The sequence below is a fragment of the Eptatretus burgeri genome, chromosome 15 (genome assembly GCF_056783735.1).
Source record: "Eptatretus burgeri isolate ZD-2024b chromosome 15, Ebu_testis_v1, whole genome shotgun sequence".
Taxonomy (NCBI): Eukaryota; Metazoa; Chordata; class Myxini; order Myxiniformes; family Myxinidae; genus Eptatretus; species Eptatretus burgeri.
The window spans coordinates 57660815-57681033 of record NC_140975.1 but is presented as its reverse complement, the minus strand read 5'-3'; the positions used below and the strand labels follow the sequence as shown (position 1 = coordinate 57681033).

At 42.9% G+C, this 20219-nt stretch overlaps 1 protein-coding gene across 4 annotated transcripts in view; it reads left to right on the top strand.

The window, feature by feature from the left end:
• Positions 1-20219, top strand: part of LOC147012258 (inositol-trisphosphate 3-kinase B-like) — an 85520-nt gene that overhangs the window by 28492 nt on the left and 36809 nt on the right. Inside the window, exon 2 of one of the 4 annotated variants that reach the window (XM_085856144.1) lies at positions 1633-14045. The exons of the other annotated variants lie outside the window; for them this stretch is intronic. Within the exon in view, the coding sequence (XP_085712270.1) occupies positions 2735-4168 (1434 nt within the window). The 5' untranslated portion in view covers positions 1633-2734 and the 3' untranslated portion in view covers positions 4169-14045. Of the gene's footprint in view, positions 1-1632; positions 14046-20219 lie in introns of those variants that run through there. 4 annotated transcript variants of the gene reach the window in all.

The window sequence follows — 20219 nt, the reverse complement described above, 5'->3', positions numbered from 1 at the left end:
CAGGCGAATGGTGAGTAAGGTGACCCTAAAGTTTTTGCGCTATTGTGTACCGTTTTGGCTGTATTTCAGCAACATATATGTATACAAGATGAGAGTTTTAGTAATATACTAGACGACCCATGAACCCATTGGGTTCCCATTGTGACAGCGGTTGATGAAAAAAAAAAAAATCACTTCAAGAAAAAAAAAAAGATAGCTCCAGCGAACTATACCACTGAGGTTGTTTGCATTGATCAAACTAGTGCGTGGCCATACGTGCAATAAAAATAAAAACTTTCAAACCGTGTGCCAAAAACAACAACCACACAGGAGGCCGTTCCTTCACTCGTACGTGCAAAAAAAAAACTTTCAAACAACCACGCAGGCTGTTCCTTCGCTCTCGTAAATGTCGACTGGATTGGGCCATTGTGTTTATCTATAAATGCGCATAAGAAATCGAGAAATGATTAGAATACAGTAAGTCATCACTATCCAGAAGTCCGTATGTTGTAACCCGTAATGGGGAACGCGCTGGGTGCAAAACGCCAAGCAACGTGTCCTGTCATTGGTAACTGAGGATCTCTTCCCCACGGCCACACATACTCGGCAACGTGTCCTGTCATTGGTAACTGAGGATCTCTTCCCCACGGCCACACATACTCGGCAACGTGTCCTGTCATTGGTAACTAAATGGCGCCCTTTCCCCATCGGCCACGCCTACGCAGCAACATGTCCTGTCATTGGTTGGTAAATAAATGGCCATAACTTGGGAACCACTATCCGATTAATATCAAACCTTGAAAAGGCACATACTCAGGTCCCCAGCAATATACCTGGCAAGTTTTAATTAGATCGGACCAGTGGTTGGCGAGAAACAGCGGTCACACAGACACAGACACAGACACAGACACACACACACACACTGCTGGAATTATAGACAGATAATCCCAAAGAGTATGAGACTGAATCGGAAATTGATTTTTTCATAATTTTTTTCGTTGCCCAATTTGAACGAAACTTGATACTGCACACCGCAGGCGAATGGTGAGTAAGGTGGCACTAAAATGTTTGTGCTATCGTGTACCGTTTTGGCTGTATTTCGGGAACATACATACATACATACATACATACATACAATATGAGAGTTTTAGTAATATATAGATGTCATAAGCAATTATTCAAAATGAAAGTTCAAGTTTATAATCACCTGAAGAAAATAAAATGTAATGGTCCGCAGTTATTTTATATATAGATGCAACAAAATGGCAATTAGTTAGAGGTTTTGACGAGGTTTTTGTTTTTCTGCTCAAGTATCAATGGGCTAAATTGAGATGTGAAGTGGGAGGAATTCCTGATGTTCTGTAGGCACATGTACAGCACGTTAAGCTGGGCTCTTGTGAGGACTCGCTCTGCTTTCCTGGCACACTTTGACATTTGTAAATTCCCCCAAACCTGAGGGATGATTGCCAAGCTCTAATTCACCCCCCCCCCCTTGGTCGTCTGTGACTTTGTCATCTCTATTATGCCTCCTCCAACAACCTTTTCAGAAACATCTTCCCTCTTTCTCATGCAGACAGTTAATGAGCTCTCATTTTTACCTCCGCCACCGAAGGTGGGTTGAGGTTGTTTTCTTGTCTCCCTGTTTGTGAGCAGGATATCTTAAAACGTTGTGGACAGATTATGACAACATGGTGCATGAGTTGGGGAGGTGACGAGAACAATCTGATAAGATTTTGGTTCAGGTCCGGATCGAGATCCGGCCTATCAATGGATACAAAACGTAAACTGTTCAGCCTGGTGGAGGTATGCGCTCGACCGAGTCCCGTACTCCAGTTTTACACCTGCACATTGTAGTCAGGTTCCTTGTGTAATTTCGTTGGAATTTTTTGGAGAGTTAGCAAACCTATAGATTTTTGAGAAGTTTAAAATCTATTTAAATAAAAAAAATGATGTTTCACATTTTGGAAACATTTTTCACAATGATGTTTCAATGTTTTTTCAACTTTTGGAAGGGTCGTTTTGGGGTGAAAAACGCTTTTTTTGAATTCCAATTTTAAAAAATCTGAAACAATACAAAATAACCAACTGATGATGGATTACTGTTAAATGGCTAACAATTGATTTTATATGATAAAATGTTGCATTTTGACTGTCGGTTGCCATGGAAACAGCATTTTTGGAGTGGAATTGCCATTTTTTAATATATATTTTTTATTATATTTTCCATCGGATGGCCTAAATAATTGTTAAATATTGTGACCATGAGTAACTTACACATAAGTATTATGATTTTCAAGTATTGGAACAGTCCGTTGCCATGGAAACAGCATTTTTGGAGTGGAATTGCCATTTTTTAATAAAAAAAATTTTTAATTATATTTTCCATCGGATGGTGAAATAATTGTTAAATATTGTGACCATGAGTAACTTACACATAAGTATTGTGATTTTCAAGTATTGGAACAGTCCGTTGCCATGGAAACGGCCATCTGTGCAATGAAACATTGGTGTGTCTGTTGCTCAATATCAGAAGGTTTCTGTAGTAAAACGTTTGATTTCAAGTTTTTGTACTTTGATGTATTGTAAGTGTGATCTTGTAGGGAACATAGGTGACGCCACGTCGTGACGCCATGCCATCGCCTCAGGTTACTGTTGCTGGGCGTTGGAGCATTTGTATCGATCGGAGCAGACCACGCTGTTGAACATCTGAACAGGTTGCTGAAGGTTCACTCTGGTCTGATTGGCATATCAAATAATGCAAATGCCAGACAGCGATTCTTCTTGGTTGCACCTGAACTGTCACGCCTGTCTTGCGAGTTTTAAGGGACAGTTTGGTCTGAAGGAAAGTGAGATCACTGAGCACCATGGCCTGTCTCCAAGTGTCGTCAAGCGTGAACACAATGCAATTTACCGAATCAAGGCTGCCATACTTAGTCATGAAAATCCATTTGAAGTTGAGGGTAACCAGCTCTTCAATGTGGTCACCCACGCTTATGTGCCAGAAGAATTTGTACCACAGATACTGAACATTGATGAAACGGGACAGAATCTCTATGAAGATTTTGTTGCTAAACGGATCAATGGTGATGTCAGCCTATGGGCGCCAGTGAAGAAGGAGAAGAACAGAATGTACATGTCTGGCAATACAACACCAGCAATCAAGATCAGGGACAAGACAGTAGATCTAAAAGAAACCAAGGATTTGTATGGTAGACTGATGGTACTCTCCAGATCCAGCAGGGACGTCGACCAGAAGGATGCAATTGGCAACTTTGAAGTCACTGTGACACCGAGGGCCCTGTTTGCACCAAACGGTAGCTTACTGTCATGCACCGACAAGTCGAAGCTAATCCACAACTTGGAGAAGTTTGCCAACAAGGAACCGTCTTTACCAGAAGATGAGCTTGATGCCACACACATGGAACCAGCACCTGCTGATGCTGTAATTGCTGGCAGTACTAGCACGAAGGTCGCAGTCGTGGATGGAATGCGAGTTGTCCAGAAAATGACCAAGAAACCAGCAATGGTCGTGACAGTGAAGGACCTCAGTGAATGTTTCAATGATAGGGTGATGAGTCTGACCAGAGGCTTCGACCATGTAATTCTTGTTTTTGATACATACAAGCAAGATTCCCTCAAGAGCACAACCAGAGACAAACGACGTCAAGGAAAGGCACCAGTCCAATATCAGGTCAAGGATGATACCAGGATCAAACACATCACGATGAGTCGATTTCTGTCCCATGATCAAACCAAGGCTGATCTGATGGAGTACTTGGCAGAGAAATCTCCAGAATACAACCGCGATTCAACAAAGGTGGTAGTCGTTTCGGCATCTGGGCGGACGTCGAGCAACAGGGGTCTCCGATCTGAGGCGAATAACCATGAGGAGGCCGATACGTTGATGATCCAGCAAGCAATAACTGCATCACGGCAACACACGGGAGATATTGAGCTGACGATATTCTCACCTGATACGGATGTTCTGGTTCTTGCCATAGCAAACTATCATCTCCTGCCAAGACACACATCTATCTCAATGCCATCTAGCATTGTCAAAATCGAGCCAATCTGGAAGGCCAGAAGTGAGGAGAGAGCCCAGGCATTGCCAGCCTTCCATGCATCCACAGGTGCCAGTGGAAGACAGAATGTTCATCACAGAGATGTTACTGCAGGGCCAAGAACGTAAAATGCACTAATCTTTGCCTGTGCAGCACTTCGTGTGAGAATGACGAGGACTCAGACATTGAACGGCATGACCACGATAGTGATGATGACGATGGCAATGATGAGTGACATGAGAGACAGTGATGCCAATTGGCTGCAAACTCATATTTGACATTAAGTACATTTCACTGATCACCATATTCATGCGTTACTTGTTTCAATATTTGAAAGCAATACATTAAAATAAATGGTAATTTGACAAAATGATAGCCGTTTCCATGGCAACCATTGCTCAAAATACAGATATATGCATTCTATATTAAGAACTGTCCTCTAGTTAACAATTATGCATTGATCATCAGTTGCTTGCTTGCGATTAATTTTGAATTTTCAGAGCTGAAATTTAAAAAAAAAAACGGTTTTTACCCCAAAACGACCTATTTGACCACATTATATGCATTGAAAAAATGTGAAACATGGATTTTCTGTTTTGGTATTGTTTAAGCTTTCCAAAAATGTTGGGGTTAGCTACTCTCCAAAAAATTCCAACCAACGTCAAATTATGGACACAAGGAACCTGACTATTGTCTCCTCACTCTTTCATCATACAATCGATATTAATATTTTGGCACGCCCCTTTCTTTGTTCCACCATCAGATTTTTGTTACTGCATGAAATGAAACAAGCTTTGACATATATAGTAATGATATTATTGTCTTCCTTAAGAGCCCCCTCAAAATTTGTTTTGATGATTATGGTAGTTAAACAGTTCATGTTCTCCATTTGCAAAATGGGAGGAATTATTGCACAAAAAAGAAATAAAAATATTTCCCATTTTTAGAGGACCACTAAGATGAGTTCGTAAAACCTTTTTGTAGAGTATGTTATTATCAATCACTATACGCCATAGTAAATTGCTCATGTTATTGAGCTGGCAATAAGCTATCAATCATAGACATATAATAAACTCACTTGAGTATTCATATCTCTATTTCGATGCGTAATATCAAGCGGTACCTTCATGATGACCTAATAAAACCGGTCTCGATGTCCGTCCGTCCGTATATCTGTTCACAGTCAAACCGATCGTGATGCATTTTAAGGCTTTCCGAGAGCTTTGGAGAGATTACCTACACTCCCGCACGGTGCTGCTTTTATTATTCCTACTGCACTTCATTAGAACATACATCGTGGATGGATGCGCAGATCCCAGGAGAACAACTATAGCTGTACAGAACAATTCATATTATCGATGGATAAAAATGATATTTATTTGATATAATAAATTGTTGATTTAAAATATCTTCAAATTTTGTGAGTTTTTAGTTTGTTGTGAAATACTAGGTCCTCGGGTCTCCGCATAGTGGCGTACAGGCTTAAGTCGTATTTCTGTTTTCTACCGTAGAAAATCGCAGAACCATCCGATCGACATGCTGTTAACAGTTTCAGAATCAGCTAAAATCTACAAGATATGAATATGTAGATGAAACTGATCCGGCCTTTTGGATCACTTTAAAGTAGGGTGCCCTGTAATTTTAATGCGCTCTATGGATCCTCCGGAACTCACGAATGGTACACGTTGTGTAGTCACTAAACTACGTGGTAATGTCATCGAAGTGGAGCTACTGCGGGACAGTCGAAGGGGAAAACCTGAATGATAATCGATGGATAAAAATGATATAATGTAATGTTTAAAATACATTCATGCTATCTGTCTTTTACCATATGTTGCCAGTGACGCCCGTCCAAGACGGGCACCTTTACTAGTATCTCATAATGCACATTCTTCCAAACTAACCCGCATTCCATACTACGCCTGGTGTTGGCTTAATGGTTAGGGTGGTGGGCTTGGGATCCGAGGGTCCTGAGTTCAAACCCCGCTCAGCTGTTGAATTAATACCAGGTGGGGTTAACTCGACCTGTCATCCTTCTGAGGTCGGCAAAATGAATGCCAGCTTGCTAGTATGCTGTGTCAAAGTGGCGACCCGTCCAGCATTGTGCCTAATAGCCAAGGAGACTGCTTAAGCAGCACCAACGCTCTGCACAGAGTACGGTCCCGATGGATGGATGGATTCCATACTCATGTAACCCTTTTCTTCCTTCCATTAACATACCTGGTAACATCTCATTTCCCTTTCCTTGCAGGCGTTTCTGCCATTCTGAAACAAATGCACATTTTCCATTAGCCTCGTAAGCACAACCTTCTGACGTGTTGTTGACAATGGCCCTTCGCTGTGGTTCCAGTTCGAGCCTGCCGGTAAGATTAAAATCGAACCGAACCGTGTATAGATCTTTTGCTGAGATACCCATGCCAGCATTGAGCACTCCAGATAAGCTGTCTCCATGAATGTGGCAAGTCTGGCCATTGTACAATTGCTTATAGTTGTTCTCACCACAGCACTGTCCTGCTTTTGGAATGTTGATCCAACCAGTTCGTATCTTCTCTTAGTTGCACAACCCTCCACAGTCTGTTACCATTCCTCACCCACACTATTGATTCTGGCCCTTGATATGTCAAAAACAATTGTGCTGTCAACAATATTCAACGACAGTACAGATTTTGATCTGCAAACAAAAATCAGTATGTAATGTGGCATCTTCGAAAAAGTACTGGTAATGTCATGGAACGATCGTGTTTCAACCCGAAAACTACTTTTTATATTCGACATGTCCCCTCTTCCTGATCTTTCAGGAAGAAAAATAACTTTCTTCCAATAATTAATTAGTCAGTCATTGTATCTCTGCTCTCCACCAGAGAGATACAATGGCTGGTTCATTATTTTAAGTATTGGACTCCACAATAACACCGATATTAATAGAGTTGTAGAATGATTTTTTTTACGAGGGAGGAGTAAAGGGACTTTCAGGCCACCCTGTGTAATACAAATATGCTGAAAAGAACAGAGGAGACATGTTGAAGCTTTCCTCCTTGCCCTAATTAGGAAGAGGAGACATGTTGAAGCTTTCCTCCTTGCACTAATTAGGAAGAGGAGACATGTTGAAGCTTTCCTCCTTGCACTAATTAGGAAGAGGGGGACATGTTGAAGCTTTCCTCCTTGCACTAATTAGGAAGAGGAGACATGTTGAAGCTTTCCTCCTTGCACTAATTAGGAAGAGGGGGACATGTTGAAGCTTTCCTCCTTGCACTAATTAGGAAGAGGAGACATGTTGAAGCTTTCCTCCTTGCACTAATTAGGAAGAGGGGGACATGTTGAAGCTTTCCTCCTTGCACTAATTAAGAAGAGGAGAGATGTTGAAGCTTTCCTCCTTGCACTAATTAGGAAGAGGAGACATGTTGAAGCTTTCCTCCTTGCACTAATTAGGAAGAGGGGGACATGTTGAAGCTTTCCTCCTTGCACTAATTAGGAAGAGGAGACATGTTGAAGCTTTCCTCCTTGCACTAATTATGAAGAGGGGGACATGTTGAAGCTTTCCTCCTTGCACTAATTAGGAAGAGGGGGACATGTTGAAGCTTTCCTCCTTGCACTAATTAGGAAGAGGAGACATGTTGAAGCTTACCTCCTTGCACTAATTAGGAAGAGGGGGACATGTTGAAGCTTTCCTCCTTGCACTAATTAGGAAGAGGAGACATGTCGAAACTTTCCTCCTTGCACTCATCAGGATGATCGCAAGGATATTGGAGATATAGATTAAAGCGATTTATGCTCACGTGGTCGCTGATTGGTTAACGTGGCTGACGATGATTGCCTTTGATGCACGTCATGGTTGTGAGGCACTAAATGAAGTGGATAACCCCCAGACATGCTACAGTGCTGCCGTTATCTGAAAACAAGCAAAGCATTGTACAATTGTTGTTGCTTGCAGAGAACGGGACTTTGTGTGTATGAATGTGGCTTCAAAGCATGAGTAAATGTGCTGCTCAGCGTGCTTGGGCCATCATCTGAAACCATGAATCCACGTTATAGTCTTCAGAACTCTTTGGATTATACGGAAAATGCTGTCCGATCACAAACTCACAACTTTGAGTACTTCAGTTTGGTTGTTGCATGTGTGAGCTGGTTGTACACAAGCTGTAGCTTGACCACTACGAATTGCCAATGGATCATGTTGTTTAATTAGATCCTCCAGTCTTTGGGATGTATGGCCTACGTACTTACCTGGCATCACACTGGTAACAGTGTAAATATCACATCAGGGCTGTGATTGTTATCGGTTCTTGGGTTACCCTGGGGGGTCACACCAATCACAGTCCTGCTGGTTCCTCCAATCATGGGCAGGGAAGAGGGAACAGTCTAAGCCCCACCTCGTACATACTGACAGACAGCTGGATGGGGCCATACCCCCACCCCCAACAGCCCCTACCTCTGACCTCACCTTTCCTCGAGGTGGGAGGAAATGCGTGTACCACCTTCTACACTTGGCTGTTCTTGTCCAGTCGACAGAAAGAAACAAAAATAACGACACACCTTCCACATAGCTATGATCTAAATTTCACAACTCTGTCCCCTTGCGGCGGCACCAAAGACAACTTATCCTCGCCACACATACCTAATGCGGGTTCAAAAGGAAAAGATACACGAACACAAACAGCATTTTAAGGCCTCATTTAACTATCTAACTTGTTATCCAAAGCCCACCACCAACTGAGTATCCTCTTTCGTGCAAAGTTTTCCTTGGTACTTCTGAAAGTCTTTCCACCTACAAAGCTTTCATCCGCAACTTAATGGAGTACTGCTCTCCCCTTTGGGCTCTGCCTGCTTCACACCTTGTTCGGCTTCACGTCATGGAAACCAAGACCTTCAAGATCATTGGAATATTCTGCGATGAAGCCGAGTGCATAGGTCTTTTACTTTCCCGTCACAGACACGTCGGTGGTGTCTTTGTCTTCCGCCTCTTCCTTTCTGGTCTTGCATCCTCTGCCCTTTCCTTGTCCTACCCAGGTTCCTGCAGGGTGCACGTGGTCCACCATTGACCCCCTTCTCGTGAAACTCCCAAAATCCAGGATCACTGCTCACCTCCACTCATTCGTTCCTCTTTCTCCCTCCCTGCGGAACCAACTTACACATCCTCTTCAATCTTATTCACCCCTCCAGGATTCCAAGACAGCTGTTCACCACCATCTCAGATCATCCTCCATTCAAAACCATGATATTTTCTACCATCTTTAACCCACCCCAAGTCGAGCTCTTTTTGGGGTTTCCAGTTTTTTTTCCTTCCACTTCTGTGATTGAGAGTTTGTGGCTGTCCCCATCTTGTTCATCCCCCCTGTGTCCTGCCCTTGCTGCCATTTTCCCCCACATCCCTTATTTTTCCAATTCTCCTTCAACAGTGCTGCTGGTGTGCCATCGTCGTCACGTAAACCCCCCCCCCTCCTCATCACTTTCTCCTGTTATTTTACTTGTGTCATGTCCTGGTCCGTTTTGTGTTCTCGTTCCTCCATGAGCCTCGACTCTTTTACAGTAAAAACTTAATACCCACCAACCCCCTTTCTCTTCAAATGTAGCAATATAATTAATAAGGAAATATTTTTTTCCCTGACTCGTTCAAACACCCAGAGGACTTGATTTGATTATCATGTACCATTCTCAATTACAGAGCATAAGTGCTGCCAAAGCAGTTTATTGGGCAAGGGTTATACTGGGTGGTTTGCCATTGCCTTCCCAGCTGTAACTCGGGCAGCAATTTGGTAATTTGTTCAGGGTGCCGGTACAAGCTCATCGACTCTTCATGAGGACACCATGAGATCTTTAACATCCAACAACGAATACCAGTAGATGTGATGCCCAGTTTGAACGTACATCCGAGAGACGGCACACACAATGATGAACCACCCTGCCTGTGAAACACCAGAATGACAGTTTATAGCTGGGTCTGGATTCGAACCCAGGCTAAGGAGCTCGTGAGGTGAGTGTGCATACCCCGAAGCTATCCTGCCAGCCCTAAATACCTCCAACAAGACTGAACATTGAAAGCCCTCGGTGTTTCACGAACTATTGTGAGTATGTGGTTACGAGAGCTTTGCGGATGTCTCGCATACATTCCTTCAACAAACAAATGTCCCCAATTGTGGATTCACTTGCAACATAGCATGGTGGGAGGAAATCATTGTTCATGTGGTTTCTGCTGGTCACTGATGTGAATACGTACGTCGACTCGTGAAAGGAAGGCCAAAAGCCATGAATGTGCGTTTTATTCGGAGTGGGGCATTCGACCAGCCCTGAAACAAACTGATCATCCTCCTGATCGTACTGGATTAAATGCTCAGTCATCGCTTGCACATTACTCTGAAGATGTTTTGAGGAGTTTAGAGCAACCATGCACAATGGACAACTTCATGATTCGTCCTAACCAATTACGGGGGTGTCCTGGTTCGGCCGTCGGCGTAGCGCTCAGGATTTCCTAAGCATCCCTTTGCAAGTATCAATTTTACTACAAATCCAAATTTTCAACCAAAGTGCTATTGTTTGCTGTGGGTCAAACAAAGGGAAGTTCCCAGGCATGACGTGGCATTCAGGCTATGTTTAGCCATTTGTGATATTTCGTTGTTTTTCTCTAAATTTTGCGGAACACTCCAGGCTTCCCCCATTGCCCTTCGAAATGTCAGACAGCCGGTTGCATAAGATTCCATTCGCGTGTTGGGCCAAGGACGTCCCTCACAATCCACCTCGAGCTCAATCTCACCCTGAAACACCACGATGAAAGCAATTCAAAAGATGTTTCATGAGAGATTACCTCGAGTACACGACTCAAATGTTTTGCTGCCGAGTCCCAACTCGCATGTTCTCACAGCCAGCTCAATGTCTCTTAGTCGTTGTATCTTCTACCTGAAATATCACCTGAAATGAGATTCGTTCCTTGGGATACCTGAACCACCTCTCTGGTCATCGTTGAACCGCTGTCGGTCACGTATCAAGTCATCGTGTGAAGTTATGGGCCTTACAAGTCGACATCAGGAATTGTTCCTCTCCTCTATAACTTGTTAATCATTTCTGTTCTTCGCACGAACGTTCAACATCTGCGGTTTGTCATCCACGACGACTTGCATCTGTGGTCACGATTTGTCATTTAGCACCCATTTTCAGCCGGGGTTGTCAGTTTTTCCAGCTGTTCCATGAAAAATTTCAGGAACATTTTGAATACTTGGCTGATGGAAAGTGTGATCAGCATTGTGTTGTGGATTCGACCAGGCACAGGCCGTCGATGGGCAAGGTGCTAATGCCGGCACATCTTATTTGGGTCCACAGGGCCGTCACGTGTCCAGAACTTGTGTGCATTAATTTATGGCCACAGGTTGTGCATGTTTTCTTGAGGGTTTTTGGGAATTAATTTCATCGCTCATAAACAGATAAATCAAACTAATATAAACTAGTTTTTCCTGTGACACGATATTTCTAGCTGAGAAAGCATCCTCATTCTTCTCCTTCTTGCGTGTGGTAGCTTAGCTGCCGGGTAGCTGTCATTTTTTTTGAGGCGCGACTATGCCGCTGATGCTGTGCCCCAACACCAATAGGTTGGTGCTCATTTCGCTGACCTCGGAAGGATGACGTGCTGAGTCAACCCCACCTGGTGTTAATTCAGTGGCCAGTGGGGCTCGAACTCAGGACCCTAAGATCCCAAGCCAGCCACCCTTTAACCACCGAGTCAACATCAGGCGGCTTAGCATCCCCATTGAGGTTGTATTGAATGATGCGGAGAATGAACCCAAAAGAATCTCCTCTCTGGGTTGTCTGTGATGCCAAAGCAGTCTTGTGCCAAGGGAATATACTGGGTGATTTGTGGTCGCCTTTCCAGTGGTAGTCGTAGTAGCAGGGGCTCAGGGCAGTGATTAGGAATTTGGCAAGGGTACCGGCACACAACAGCCTACTCTTTGTGAAAGCAACTGTGGTGTATTTAACATCTACCATCTGATGTTGGCAGATGGGACACCCTTACTTAACATCCCATCTGAGCAATAGCACGGACAATGATGACTCGCCGTGCCTGCGAAACACCGGGTTTATAGTCAGTCGGTTCTGGAATTTAACTCAGACGAGACACACATCCTCTGAGCTCTCTTGCCAGCACAAACTGGATTAGAATGGTGGTAGGACGGCCGAGACCGAGAGGATGCGCACTCTCCTCTGAGCTATCTATCCTGGGCCCAAATGTTTGAATCTCGGCCTCAGCCCACCTATCGATCACACACACCTAAAAGAGCTCAGTACTTGTGGCTTGGTTTCGCAGCACAGTGTGATTTGAGTACAAGCTCCTCCATGACCGTTGGATGAATGTAAAAATTAAATAATTCATCCTCAATGGAAAAGTTTTTTTGTGGTGGGGGTAGTGCAGGAGGAGGTGGGGAAACTGGGTTGGGTCGGAGGGTTGTTAATAGAGTCTGGTCTGGAGTATACATTCTTTTTACATAGAGAATATTTATATGAATGTAAGAAATATTTCAATTTTAATAACATGTGGGGGGGGGGGACCTTGCGGTAGGTGAATCTGAAGGTCATCAAACTTCTTTGTGCAGAGTTCTGGCTGTTGACGTCATATAAAGAACTTTGTTTATTTCTCTCCTGGTGTATCTGTGTTTTCATTTGTTCGAGAGTTTATTATCGTCATCGCCGCCTCGATTCAAAGATACCATATAAGGTGATCTGCTGCGCCTTCCACTGAACGTGTTTTCCCGGCGGTTGGGGTAACTTTACTGAAATGTATGAAATCCATTCATCACTTTGCCAGTCTTTTCCTTCTGCGTTTTCCTTTTGGAAGTTTCGACTTGTCCAAGCCATTCCCATTCCAAGCCACAAGTTCAACTGGATGTCTCCCTCTGATGGATATTTTGTGCAATTGCTTTTTTCAGATTTTTTTTTTTCCAAAAGTTTTTAATTATTCTTTGTTTTTGAAAACATTTTGATTGAAATATTCTGGATAAGCGTTTGGTATGGTTGCGATTGGGTCCGAGTACTGTGTCCGATTTGAACCCTAAACCGTGCACGTATACGTCGGGATTGGCTTTACGATCAACCTGGAACTTTGTTTGAAAAATTTGGTCCTTTTTCCCTTGTGATGATGATGATTCACATTTCACTTCTTCAGGTGTTCAGGGTCAATTTGAGATCACGTGAATGGTCATGTGACTTAAACATTGAAGCAGAAATTGAGGCTAAGGTCAAAGTTTAATGACAGAAAGAGGGGGGGGGGAGTGAACAGAATGGCAGAGGGGAACAGGCAGACAAGAACACGCAGACAAAGCACAATTTGCTTGGCACAGTGATGGCTTGTTAGTGAGGACACTGTCTTGGCATCCCAAGGATTGTGGGTACAAATCAAGCTGAAGACATCATTGTTAGGGATTTGTATTCTCAGCTTCAGGAAGTCGAGTTAATTTCAGGACAGCTGTGATGCAACAAGATTGTTTGAAAAACCCAGCTGGCTCATTAATGACCTTCAGGGTGGGCTAATCTGCCTGCACCACCTGGCCTGGTCTACATATGGTTCCATTCCACTGATTGGTGGTTCACTCTTGCTCTCCTCCCCTTGTTCCATGAGGTCGTTCTGAATGACTGGGTCCGACCCTTCTCCTGTACTTACAACTTTTTAAAAGAGCAGAGTGAGGGGGAGGGAGGGACGTCGTGGGCAGGGGGTAAGTGAGTGTATAAAAGATCAAGGGTAGGTGGTATGGATGAGACCGTGAGGTGGTGATGGGCCGCAGATTTGATGGACTCGAGGGAAGTGCTGCAAGACAGCGAACTTGGTGAATCAGAACAAAAGGGGGAGGAGAAGAGAACAAACTTTTTGAACTTGGTGAGGCCATTTGAGTGGATCATTCAATCATGACAAGTCCCTTAAAGCTAAAATGTTTTGAAATATTTGATGATTATTTGCAATGCAGTGGAAAAAAGTGAATCCCATGCAGAAGAATTGGTGGCATGCATTCATAATAGTACAAGGTGTGTTTCATCTTTCAGGTAGAATGCCGCAAAGGGCAGTGATATCACCTGGGGGTATTCCCTTGCTCATTTGACTACCATTGGCTGGGAGTGGTATGTACCTTGGTGAACCAAGACCCACTGTGCTCGTACCTTTGGCTCGCATGTGTTTTTGCATTTTATTAACATCCCCCATCGAAGATGGATGGAGGTTACTGTTTTCACCCCTTTCTGTTTTTGTTTGTTTGTCATCTTGCCAAAACGAAGTTTTCCAAGATATGTTAGTCAGCTTGTATGTTTTTTTTTTTGTTTTTTTTTTGTCTGTAATCACGTATAAAAAATTCTGCAGAGCACAGTTATCATCGGAAATTTTTGTAACTTCGCATATCAGAGGCCTATAGAGGTCCCTTTCAGTGCACAAAATTTTGAAGGTCAAGGTCAAAGGTCAAGGTCACTTTGGCACAAATCGGGGGAGTCGACGAAACCCTTATTTTTGAGTAATTTTGATTGGATCGTCTTCAAACTTCATGGGAATATAGTTCATGGTCTGGCGCTCAGCTGATTAATTTTTGGTGGCGATTGGCCTTGACCTTCATGGTTAGCGCCTGAGGTCAAACATATTTGACCCCAAGGTCAAATTTTCAAGTTTTAGGAACCATATCGTGTAGTACCTCAAATTGAACACCTCGATGAGTGCTTTCTAGATATGTCAAGCTTGAGACATTATGACATCATTTGGTGACGTTATGAGGCAAAAGCATATTTTTCATGGTTACTCTGTTGAACGATTCTCATCGGAATCTCTCGTAGGCAGATATTCCTCAAGGAGTCGCTCCTGGTGGATAGCAGCTCTGTTCACCTCATTGTGACCTTAAAGAAGTCACACGTGGTCACCTTTTGGCAAGATATGGGTTACCTGTGGGTGATATTGGTTTATTTGTTTGTTTGTGAACAGTATTACGGAAAAAACTCCTCGACGGATTTCGACCAAACTTGGTGGAGGGGGGGGGTTAGGTATGGTCCAAGGATCATGCCATTAAATTTTGGACTTGGTCCCCCCCCCCCCCACCAAAAAAAATTGTTAGAGAATTTTTTTTTTTGCATTTCTGCATGTTTTAAGTGATTTCCAACCCCCCCAAAAACAATTGAGAATTTTTTTTTTTAATTTCTCCATGTTTTAAGTGATTTCCAACACCCCCCCAAAAAAAAATGTTACCCTCCCAAAAAATTGAGAATTTTTTTGTTTGTTTTTTGCATTTCTACATGTTTTAAGTGATTTCCAACCCCCCCTCCCGCCCCAAAAAAATTGAGAAAAATTTTTTTTTTGCATTTCTTCATGTTTTAAGTGATTTCCAACCCCCCAAAAAAATTGTTACCCCCCAAAAAAGAAATTTTTTTTTGCATTTCTACATGTTTTAATTGATTTCCAACCCCCCCACAAAAAAAAAATTAGAGAATTTTTTTGGCATTTCTACATGTTTTAAGTGATTTCCAACCCCCCCAAAAAATTTAGAGAATTTTTTTTTTGTTTTTTTGCATTTCTACATGTTTTAAGTGATTTCCAACCCCCCCTCCCCACCAAAAAAAAAATTGTTAGAGAAAAAAACTTTTTTTTTGCATTTCTACATGTTTTAAGTGATTTCCACCCCCCCCAAAAAAAAATTGTTACCCCCCCAAAAAAGGAAAATTTTTTTTTGCATTTCTACATGTTTTAAGTGATTTCCAACCCCCCAAAAAAAAATATTGTAAGAGAAAAAAAAATTTTTGCAACTTTTTTTTCAACAAAATTGATATTTTTTGCATTTTTACATGTTTTAAGTGATTTCCAACCCCCCCCCCCGCCTCCCCTCCCCCAAAAATGGAGAAAAGAACGATAACTCTGTCAGCACTGTTGACATCATATTTAATGAATAAGATATAAGGTTCACTTGAGTGACCCAGCAGTATTGGCGGCAGAGGTTTTGCACTCTCCCAAGTGCTCCCCCTCTCGTTCTTGTCTTCTCGCCGGATTGAATGATGGCTATGTGTTTTTATATGTGTTAAGATTGCATAAGAATATGTGTTGGGGTTAAATCTGCTCTTCTGTGCTTTTTGCCTGTAAGTACTCGCTTTGAAATGATTGTTTGTGTGTGTAATTGATTAATTGTTTGTTGTTATTTCCAATCTGTCTCGGTTGTCCTTTCCTTCATTGGTCTGACATATTGTACAAGCATAGTTAGATGGGAAGTTGTACCCCACCTGATCTGCTCTGTTAGCCGGTGCTGCACCTATCTGTTCTGCTCAGCTGTATCACCAGGTGTGGTGCCAAGGACGTGGCCTCTTGTTAGGTTGCCGTGCCAATAGAAAGGTATCGCGAAAACATTGAAGCGTAACCCTGCAAGGCCGGTAATCGAAGTAAAGCGGCTGCGGCTGTGTCAAAACTACAGCCTGTTGGACCGCGGAGTTATCTGTGGTCAACGGCTTCAGGACCAACTGTTCAGGAGAAACTTAGATGCTCATGGTGAGCAATGAACCCTGGACTGTAACAATATGGATATTTGTTTCACAATTTTATTATAACTAGAATGTAAGACCCATTGCTTCGCTGATGGCCATACCAATCTTTGTGTAATTGCTGTTTTTTTTTTAACGGTTGTTAATGGGAAAAATAGAATTTGGTGGTGTATAGGTGCTGATCAAGCTATGCACTCAGGGAGTGGGGAGGGGGAGAGTGTTAATGGGATACTCATCACAGCCTTTTTTGATGCTGAATTGTGAATAATATTCAACAACACATGAAGCAGAAGATCAAAAAAAAATTCTCACCCTCCACTGCCCCTTCTCCTCTCTTCCTTCTTTTTATCAAACTGTCTGGGGTACGTATTCGGCACGGGCTGTGTGAGGAAACAAACTTTCCTCATGCGTGTTTGTACAGCATGTTATATGCTGTGTGTATGTATATATATATATATATATATATATATATATATATATATATATATATATATATATATATATATATATATATGTATGAATGTATTGCTACGCTGTGCTGTCGGGGGTACCATTATTGCTTGATTAGTGGTATCCCCTAGAGGACAATTGTTGTCGGATGGACGCATGCACGCACACACGGAGACTGAGCTCCTTATATATCTCTGATAATTTCTCAAATCGTGAACCACTGACATGCATACCCATAACAATGTTATTGTATGTCAGTTTCTTTCAACGTTTCTTAACATTGACACATCAATGTTATCACATTAGTTTCTGATTTCAATCTTGAGATCTTCAGTAGTGTGTGGTCTCGCTGTATAAATGACTGATTTCGGGTGTCCCTCAAAGGAAAAAGGAAAATGGTGTTGAGCCTGGACTGCGTGGTGGCCATCCTTTCTGTCCACGACGTCCTTTCCACCTCAAAGGCATTTCACATGATTGTGGCATCACATGGTGGAACTCCAACCTGTTGAAAAAACATGTTTATCAATTGCTGAATTCGAATGTTATTTAAATAAGGAACCAAAATTTCTTAAAACATTACGGGATAGCTGGCACCCGCAATATTATCTTCCAAAATATCAGGGCCGAAAAGACTGTCCCCGTGAATTGCATGCACACCTTGACTTCAGGATCTCATTTCCTGTGATGTTGGTCTTTTCAAACATGATGGATATCGATATCAGATCGCACACCGATGCAATGTGGCCTTTCATTGGGTAACCCTAAAATTGCAAATTTATTTTGTGACATTGGACTGACATCTGATGGTTTAATACGAAGCCAAAGGGTGTAGTTCTGCAAATCGTCATACGATGGTTGTATTGTAGAGTATAATTATACCACACATACGACCTTGATGCTGTGTGTGTGGGTATTTTGATTTGCAACAAGATGAGCCAAGCTTGTGCAAAGGTGTTTTTGGTTTTCTTCCCAAAGAAAGTTTGCTGAGTGATGGAGAACGTAATGGTACTCACTTTTTTTGACGATTAATCTCCTTTATGGAAATGCCGAGCCCCACGGCCTTGCCTTTGTGGAAGTGGGAGAGTCAAACATCCTCAATCATTGGAATGCTGTGTTTCAAAACGTCTCTCTCTCTCTCTCTCTCTCTCTCTCTCTCTCTCTCTCTCTCTCTCTCTCTCTCTCTCTCTCTCTCTCTCTCTCTCTCTCTCTCTCGCTCTCGCTCTCGCTCTCGCTCTCGCTCTCGCTCTCGCTCTCGCTCTCGCTCTCGCTCTCGCTCTCTCTCCTTTTCTCTCTCTCTCGCTCACTCACCTTTTCTCTCTCTCTCTCGCTCACTCACCTTTTCTCTCTCTCTCGCTCACTCACCTTTTCTCTCTCTCTCGCTCACTCACCTTTTCTCTCTCTCTCGCTCACTCACCTTTTCTCTCTCTCTCGCTCACTCACCTTTTCTCTCTCTCTCGCTCACTCACCTTTTCTCTCTCTCTCGCTCACTCACCTTTTCTCTCTCTCTTTCTCACACTCACCTTTTCTCTCTCTCTTTCTCACACTCACACATCTTTTATCTCTCTGCCTCTTTCTCTCACACACACTCATCTTATCTTTCTCACACACACTCACATTTTCTCTCTCTCGCTCACTCACCTTTTCTCTCTCTCTTTCTCTCACACCCACACTCACCTTTTCTCTCTCTCTCTCTCACACTCACACTCACCTTTTCTCTCTCTCTCTCTATCTCTCTCTCTCTCTCTCTCTCTCTCTCTCTCTCTCTCTCTCTCTCTCTCTCTCTCTCTCTCTCTCTCTCTCTCTCTCTCTCTCTCTCTCTCTCTCTCTCACACTCACACTCACCTTTTCTCTCTCTCTCTCACACACTCACCTTTTCTCTCTCTCTCTCACACACTCACATTTTCTCTCTCTCGCTCACTCACCTTTTCTCTCTCTCTCTCTTTCTCACACTCACCTTTTCTCTCTCTTTCTCTCACACTCACACATCTTTTATCTCTCTGTCTCTTTCTCTCACACTCACCTTTTCTTTCTCTCTCTCACACTCACCTTTTATCTGTCTCTTTCTCTCTCTCACTCACCTTTTCTCTCACTCACCTTTTCTCTCTCTCACACTCACCTTTTCTCTTTCTCACACTCACCTTTTCTCTTTCTCACACTCACCTTTTCTCTTTCTCTCACACTCACACTCACCTTTTCTCTCTCTCACACTCACCTTTTCTCTCTCTCACACTCACACTCACCTTTTCTCTCTCTTTCTCTCACACTCATCTTTTATCTCTGTCTCTTTCTCTCTCTCACTCACCTTTTCTCTCTCTTTCTCTCACACTCACACTCACCTTTTCTCTCACACTCACACTCACCTTTTCTCTCACACTCACACTCACCTTTTCTCTCTCTTTCTCTCACACTCATCTTTTATCTTTCTGTCTCTTTCTCTCACACCCACCTTTTCTTTCTCTCTCTCTAATTTTCTCTCTCTCACACTCACCTTTTCTCTCTCTTTCTCTCACACTCATCTTTTATCTCTGTCTCTTTCTCTCACACTCACCTTTTCTCTCTCTCTCTCTCTATCTCTCTCTCTATCTCTCTCTCTCTCTCTCTCTCTCTCTCTCTCTCTCTCTCTCTCTCTCTCTCTCTCTCTCTCTCTCTCTCTCTCTCTCTCTCTCTCTCTCTCTCTCTCTCTCTCTCTCACCTTTTCTCTCTCTCTCTCACACACTCACATTTTCTCTCTCTCGCTCACTCACCTTTTCTCTCTCTCTCTCTCTTTCTCACACTCACCTTTTCTCTCTCTTTCTCTCACACTCACACATCTTTTATCTCTCTGTCTCTTTCTCTCACACTCACCTTTTCTTTCTCTCTCTCACACTCACCTTTTATCTGTCTCTTTCTCTCTCTCACTCACCTTTTCTCTCACTCACCTTTTCTCTCTCACACACTCATCTTTTATCTCTCTGTCTCTTTCTTTCACACTCAGCTTTTCTCACACTCATCTTTTTTCTCTCTGTCTCTTCCTCTCTCTCACCCCCACACTCACCTTTCTCTCTCTCTCTTTCTCTCACACTCACACTCACCTTTTCTCTCTCTCTCTCTCACACTCACACTCACCTTTTCTTTCTCTCTCTCACACTCACACTCACCTTTTCTCTCTCTCTCTCTCTCTTTCTCTCACACTCACACTCATCTTTTATCTCTGTCTCTTTCTCTCACACTCACCTTTTCTCTCTCTCTCTCTCACACACTCACATTTTCTCTCTCGCT